At 33.2% G+C, this 7,924-nt stretch overlaps 1 protein-coding gene across 2 annotated transcripts; it reads left to right on the forward strand.

Annotated features, from left to right (window-relative positions):
• Positions 1-1,119: 1,119 nt before the first annotated feature.
• On the forward strand, positions 1,120-6,460 carry LOC100793417 (uncharacterized). 2 transcript variants are annotated; one of them, XM_006605696.4, is made up of 5 exons: positions 1,120-1,511; positions 3,327-4,133; positions 4,825-5,010; positions 5,480-5,602; positions 5,751-6,460. In XM_006605696.4, exons 1-5 carry the CDS (start codon positions 1,461-1,463, stop codon positions 5,856-5,858), a joined length of 1,275 nt encoding a protein of 424 aa, XP_006605759.1. In that variant the 5' UTR covers positions 1,120-1,460; the 3' UTR covers positions 5,859-6,460. The 2 variants fall into 2 exon arrangements, with proteins under 2 accessions (XP_006605759.1, XP_040869099.1); XM_041013165.1 differs by lacking the exons at positions 1,120-1,511; positions 5,751-6,460 and having other exon boundaries at positions 3,259-4,133; positions 5,159-5,601.
• Positions 6,461-7,924: the final 1,464 nt, after the last annotated feature.

A 7,924-nucleotide genomic window follows, 5' to 3' on the forward strand; every position in this document is an offset into this window, starting at 1 on the left:
CATCAATTAGAAGATGTTGATTTTGTTGGTCAATTGGTGTTATTGTTGTGACTACTTTATATTTTCGTTAGATTCCAAGCATTATTTCCGTCTATAGGGTTTGCTCTTAACTGATTGTTTTGAGTTATTAATTATTCAAGTTGATTTGATTGGAATAGTAAATCTGGATCTATTATGTAATATATTAGGGACGAAATCTTGCACATTGAGAATGATGTAGTCTCCTCAAAATTTTGATAACCATTGTTTTCGAGTGATAGATGTTGTCTATGTCAAGGTTGTCGATGAAATTAGCAATGATGGACAGACTTTGTCGAACAAGTTTTGTAATGCCATCACAGAAAAGCATCTAGAAGTACTGAAAAACATTTTTTTTAACATATACTTTTACAAAATCAAGAGAATGAATAATTAAATATGAAATAAGAATTACAAAAATTTTATATTTTTTTAATAAATTTCAAATCAATAATAAGAAAGAATGGGATAAAATTAAAGAATATGTTGGAAGATGTGTTATTAGTATTTCTGTGCATAAGAATGCTTCCAAAATTAAACTCTTTCCCCAAAATTGTATGAGTAAAATTTCAAATGTCTCGTTTTAAATATAACATAAGCTAAATTAAACCCAGCTTAGTAAAAAAAATGCATTTCCGTAAATTTCGATGTCCAAACAATTGTAATGACTTAAACTCAGAACAAAACCTATTTTTATACCATGTAAATTCTTACACATTATAATCGTATGTTTATCCATCCATGCACCCCAACAAATGAAGAAAAGGAATAAAAAAAAAGGTGAATTTGCCAAAAACAAATTAATGGGATGCTAACATTAACATAAGGCGGCATAGGGCATCATTTAATTGTGAATAAAAAGGCTTGGTCAACCCAATTTCTTCTCCTAGTTACTAGTTATTAACCATGTCATTTGGCATATATATAATAATCCATATCCATATAAAAATACATGTCCCAAAAATTGAATTCCACTACACCCCACCAAAGTGGTGAATTAATGGCCAAACGCCACTCTCGCGTTGACACCCGCGAGTGCCAGGCTTGACGACTCTACGTACAACCTCATCAATTCCTCTATATATGCACATAACTAACTTTCTCTGTTTTTGACACCCTCATACACCCCATCATCTTAGCTAACACAACACAGCATACACAACTTCTCTCTCTCTACTACTTTCTTTTTATGTCACCTTCTTGATGTCTTTAATTTGTTTTCTTTTTTAGAAAAAAATTAATCCTTTTTAAGGCTTTAATTTCCTAAGCATGCAATATTATTGTTTTTAGTCACCTTCAAGTTGAGGAACATATACACGTTTGTGACCACACCAAATTCCACTTCTTTCTAAGTGTGTGTACATAGATTTTGTTTTATATATATTTGAGGTTCACCCTTCATTGCCTCCTTAATTCTGTGCAAAAGAGGATTCATCACCACCATGTTGCAGGATGTTGTCCACCCCTCAACACCGGCTGAGCAACTCCCCATTGTAATCACCTCAAGCTTGTTACATTTCATATCTCGATCATGTATATTTAGTGTTAATGCATGTATTGGAACTAAGCTATATATGTATGTGTGTATGTATCTTTGTGTCATGCAATATTTATGACCACAGCTAAATGGTTTCCTTCTGGGTTTTGTGATCGTGTGTAACTTGACAAGTTTGTTTGGATCAAGGGCTTGTTTTTTTCTTTCAAAATAATGATTTCACACTCCAAGAGTGTGTAAACCTTGGGAGGGAAGAGAAAGACAGGAAAGAGACCCCAGAAAAGAACAAAAGAAGTCTAAAATTGATGTACGGATTAATAGCGTGTTTGAAAACCCATTGAGAAGTAAGAAAATCTCATCTGAGATATGAAAGTTATGACTATTAACTTCCTAATAAACTCAAGAAATCACATCTGAGATGTGAAACCAAACATGCTCTTACGAATTGTAGAAATTTTGATGGTTTTTCTCTGGGGTACTCTTTCTTATATTTTGAGGCCAATTATTACTAATTTCTCTAGGAATTATTCGATCAATTGCTCCATTCCTGCATTTTAATTCTTTCCATGCATGAATCACGAATATGGTTTTGTTAATGTTTGTTGGCATGTTAATTAATTTCATCCTAATTAGTTCTCTGAGAAACCTGAACAATATTTCCCTTATTTGGTTATATTCCTGGAGCTAAGTGGAAGCTGCTAGTGCTATTAGCCATCTTAGAAAACCCACAAGCCATGCTCACTATTTGTGGGACGGAACGTTTTCTTTCCTCTATTTATATGGTTGGAGAGCATAACGTAATTTTATTGACCGAACAATAGGAAGGAATCAAAGACTCCGTGACCGTGCTGTCAACTCTTTTGATATTTATTATCATCCAATGGGCCCTACCACCAAAATGTTTAATGTCATTTTCCAAGGGGCAAAGTTGTAAAAATGATGTAACATTTCCGTGATAGTAATTTAGACATAGCTTTCGGTTCTTGTAGAATATATATATCTCTTTGGGGGCTTGTTGTGTAAGCTTTGCTAATTTTTGATATTCTTTATTCAGTTAGATAGGGAGAAGAGGTCTTAGTGACAAACAATTCATATGGATAGCATATATAGCATTATGGGGTTCTCTTCAAGTGGCTTTCAATTCCCATTTAAGTTCAAATTTTCCACTTAAAATGAACAAAAATAACATAGCATGAGGTTCCTTGTTTGTTTTTGCATACTTGTATTTCATACTAACATTGGCTACCTTGGCTCCTACCTGTCACATGAAGGCATAGATGCACATCACTTTCACCAATAAATAACCCAACAATGCAAACCCTTTAGGAAAATTTCTCTTCAGTCTATTACCAAATATGGACAAAACTGACTAGACTATGCAACCAACCACAGTCATATGTAGAATTCTTCGTTGGGGCCTTTGCACATCGATTTATATTGTTTTCCTCTTGATAAAGAAGGAAGGGGGTGTTGTGGCAGATACTATTATATCATTTGGCATGTCTTTCACTTTTGAATGCCCACTACATCTACAAGCCAAAGCTTCAATTGATTAGAGAATATTAGCTTTTGAATTTCTTTTCTGTTCTAAGTGATCAGATCAGACTCATGTCTATCAACAAAAAGAGGAATTGGATTCAGATTTCAAACCCATCATAATGAAGAAAAAAATAAAAAAAATAAACTATAGAGAATCACGTTTCCTAGATTGTTTATAAAGAAGAGGCTTTGTTAAGACTATTCTCAGGCTGTGTTTTAGTAGTTTATGGTAAACATGTTGTTCACAATGCTTATATGTCACCACTCATTGCAGGATGAGATTTCAGGCCCGATTAGTGCTCGAATTTTCGAACTTTGCGACCCCGATTTCTTCCCACACACACTGCAAAATTCTGAGGTTACCTCCAGCTCAAATTGTTGCCATGAAGAGAAGTCCTCATATGCCACAACCATATCTCCACCTTTAGATGTAGTAGACAACAATAAGTTCAATATCAATAGCAATAGCAGCAACATAGTCACCACTACCTCATCTAGCACTACCACAACCAGCACCACAACCAACAACAACAACAACGCAACGAACGGCAATAATCTTTCTATCTTCTTTGACACTCAAGATGAAATTGACAATGACATCTCAGCCTCCATAGACTTCTCATCATCTCCATCTTTTGTCGTTCCACCACTTCTCCCAATCTCAACTCAGCAGGATCAGTTTGATTTCCCTTCAGCTCAGCCACAGGTGCAACTATCAACAGCAGCAGGTTCAATTTTGACGGGCCTCTCTCACTACCCTACAGATCCTGTGATTGCACCCCTTATTGGAGCTCCGTTACCATCTGTTTTTGATGATGATTGCATATCTTCCATCCCTTCTTATGTGCCTCTCAACCCTTCATCACCCTCTTGCTCTTATCTCAGTCCTGGCATAGGAGTGTACATGCCACCTCCTGGTTCCCTTAACACTGCCTTATCTGCTGACAGTTCTGGATTGTTTGGTGGGAACATTCTACTGGGGTCTGAACTGCAGGCACATGAATTGGACTACCAGGGAGAAAATGGTGGAATGTATTGTACAGATTCAATTCAAAGGGTGTTTAACTCCCCAGACCTTCAGGTATGTGCAATTTCGCAAGCCAATTAGAGTTTAATAGACATTCATTGTCTGGTATAAAAGTTTTTACATTATCAATCAATCAGATACCATTGTTGATATAAATTTTAAAATAATTGTTATAATAATTAATAATTTAATGTACTTGATAATTTGTGATTTGATAATAATATAAAAAAAATTTACACTGCATTATTATTTATTTTTCCTGTCGACTGTCAATAAACTAAATGAAAATTTTCAGTTCCAATGTTCAATGTGTTCAGAATAAGGAAAAAGAAGTTTAATAATGCTGCAAAGGTTACTATACCTTGCAGCAGTGAAGTTTTTATTTTAAAATAGAAGAGGCTTTATCAGAGGTGGACTTTTGGGGGAAAGCTCAGGGTCCACAAATCTCTAAACTATAAACTCATAGGTGCCCCATGACCATCAAATAGTAGGTAGCACAAGATATGAGTCCATTTATAAAGTCACATGCATTAAAAAATACTATAAATTTGGCCTAGCAAGAAGGAAGAACCACTTTCATCCAAAAGAAAAATAGAAAAAAGGATAATAAACTGTAGCATCATTAGATAGAAAGACCCACTTCAAGGGTGGCAGTGTTATATCTCTTTCTACAGTCTATAAAGTTAATGTGCAGTTTTTATTGAATAAGTAAGAAATTGATCTTTAATTATAATTTCTCTCTCAGGCACTTGGTAATGAGAGTCAGAAACTTGTAGCTGGGGCTGGAAGCTCTGCCACTTTGGCACCAGAAATCTCACACTTGGAGGACTCTACCTTGAAGGTTGGAAAACTCTCTGTTGAGCAGAGGAAGGAAAAGATTCATAGATACATGAAGAAGAGAAACGAAAGAAATTTCAGCAAGAAAATCAAGGTACTACATCTGAACACCAACATTAACAAACAAATTTCAAATCTTATACTGTTTTACATGATTTCCAATCTACTGCATCAACCAAGCCTTATGCATATTTTCAAAATTCAACTAATGATGCAATTTTTTTTATATAAAAAAAATGCAGTATGCTTGCCGCAAAATTAGAGAGAGGGTTGGAGTAGCGCCTATTGTAGAGAAGATGGTGGAAAATAGACTTAGGTGGTTTGGGCATGTAGAGAGAAGACCGGTAGACTCTGTAGTGAGGAGAGTAGACCAGATGGAGAGAAGACAAACAATTCGAGGCAGAGGAAGACCCAAAAAGACTATAAGAGAGGTTATAAAAAAGGATCTCGAAATTAATGGTTTGGATAGAAGTATGGTACTTGATAGAACATTATGGCGGAAGTTGATCCATGTAGCCGACCCCACCTAGTGGGATAAGGCGTTGTTGTTGTTGTTGTTGTTGTATGCTTGCCGCAAAACTTTGGCGGATAGCCGGCCCCGGGTTAGAGGAAGGTTTGCAAAGAATGATGACTTTGGAGAGAGCCATAAACAAGGAAGTAGCAATCATGAAGATGATGATGAAGAGGTAAGATTCCCTTAATCGGATACTGTTGTTCAACTTGCCTTAGTCTAAAAATTAAAATACAAAAAAATTCCCGATCACTTTTACCTTTTCAATTATTTGATGGCATAATTCCTTGATGTTATATTCCTTCCATTTTTTGTACTTGCAGATAATTGTGAAAGAAGATGATGATATGGTTGATTCCTCAGATATCTTTGCACATATCAGCGGAGTGAACTCTTTCAAATGCAACTATTCCATCCAGTCCTTGATTTGAATTAAATTATTAGTTTGACTAGTGAAAGCTTATTTATATAATTAGCTTCTGTAGATTAATTTTGGTAGGACACTTTTCCCATCCCGGTTCTCTAAAATCCGGGTTTAGTGGTTTGAGTAAACTGAATAAATGGGGTCAAAATAAATATACCAATAAGTTAAGTGAGTTAGAAACGTACAGAAATTGGAAACTGTATACATTTTTGCAGATATATATTATCTTTTTCATTAAGTTGTACCAGAACATGGAGTTGTGTTAACCAAGAAAATTTCCAGTTACCCCCATCCAAGACTGATGTAACCAATTGATGTAGCTTCTTTTATAAATATTTAGGAACTTGCTTTTAAGGTTTTTTTTTTTTTTGATGATGGGTTGCTTTTAAGTAATTTTACATCCTCTAATTATTTTTTTCTTAAATATGGGATTAAATTGATTGTTACTTGTTGAAGCTAAAAAAGGTTTATAATGTTATGGACTAAATTGATGTTGTATTGATTTATTGGTTCAACTAAAATAAGAATATAATGGTAACACAATAATAATATCATTTACTCGTAAATTATTCTTGGTATAATTTTTAAAATGATTATTATAAAAATCAACAAAATTATTATATATGATGAGTTATAATTAGATGAGGTATATATTTTACACCGTGAATGTTTCCTTATTTTCTTAAAAATAAAATGATGGTAAACCTTAAATCCTATAGTAGCGCTAAACTAGGTTAAGCTTGCAACTCTTATTCGCTAACCTGGTGACAACAGAACTCTTTTGTTTGGACATTTGCCTAGTAAAGATTAGAAGAGGTCCACAATGGATGGAAAGGTACAGTTATACTTCTATTTCGGTAACTTTTAGAATATTTGGCAAAATTCTCACTAAACTTGTAGAATACTTTATTCGTTAAATAGTACAGTTATCTTTTTTTTTCAATGCAAAATAATTTAATTGTCGAACATAACTTTCAAGAGATAAATGATTTCTACTTACACGGGGAGGATAATTGAATGTGGGATTTTTTTTTATTTTACTTCTTTAGTTCTTTATGGGAAAGAACTTTTAATTAATTCAGAATTCGATCATAATTTCGTTAAAGATCAAATATCAAATGATTCAATCTTAATTTTAATACATTAATTATTTATTATAACGTGATTTGATCTCATATTTTTTCTATGGTCAATAAAATATTGGCTAAATGATACGTGTAGTCTTTTATGTTATTGTTTAGATTTAATTTAATTATTTATCTTTTAAATTTAGTTTCATTTAATCATTCTGCCCGTTTAAAATTAATGTTGTTAATAATTAACATATCGACAATTAACAATCATCATAAAATAATATTTAACACGTAATAATCACAGTGATAATTTTTAACCACATAATAGTAATTAAAAATTATTAAAAACCCTTTCCAAAAGAACTTTACAATTTTTGTGGTCGATTTTTCTCGTACAATTTCATGAATCTTAAGATTGATTTAGGGGTTTTGTTACCCATGTGTTTCAATCAACATAGTCAAAAATCAAATAATTTTGTTGAAGCAAGTGTACGAATAAGATATTTCATGTAAATTTTACTAAATTTAGTTTGTTTTGATTTATGCTTTGAGTTTATGTTTTCTGCAAGCAACATTTTCAAAAATTGTTTAACGGATTGGTCTCACGCAAGCAACATTTTCAAAAATTGTTTAACGGATTGGTCTCACGCAAGCAACATTTAAAAAAAAATCATTTCGATGAAGAATCAAAGAGCACGAATTGGGTCAAGTTATAGGTTGGAGAAACCTATTTTCTATAGCATGAGTTTAACAATACTTGCTAAATTCGTTCAATCTATGCATCCATTTGTTGCAGAATTTAGGCAGTTTTGATTGGAATGCATCAATCTGGAGTCTCCCTCAATCAATTTTAAGTTTCAGCCTGTCAGGGAAGTATATGAGAAATCGAATATGAAAATTTTAAAGTTATTAGCAGACAGATTTTTAATTTTTTATAATTTTTAAATATTATCGTGTCAGTTAAAAATTGTCATTATGTTAATTACATGTGCATAAATAC

The sequence above is a fragment of the Glycine max genome, chromosome 20, assembly GCF_000004515.6.
Source record: "Glycine max cultivar Williams 82 chromosome 20, Glycine_max_v4.0, whole genome shotgun sequence".
Classification (NCBI taxonomy): Eukaryota; Viridiplantae; Streptophyta; class Magnoliopsida; order Fabales; family Fabaceae; genus Glycine; species Glycine max.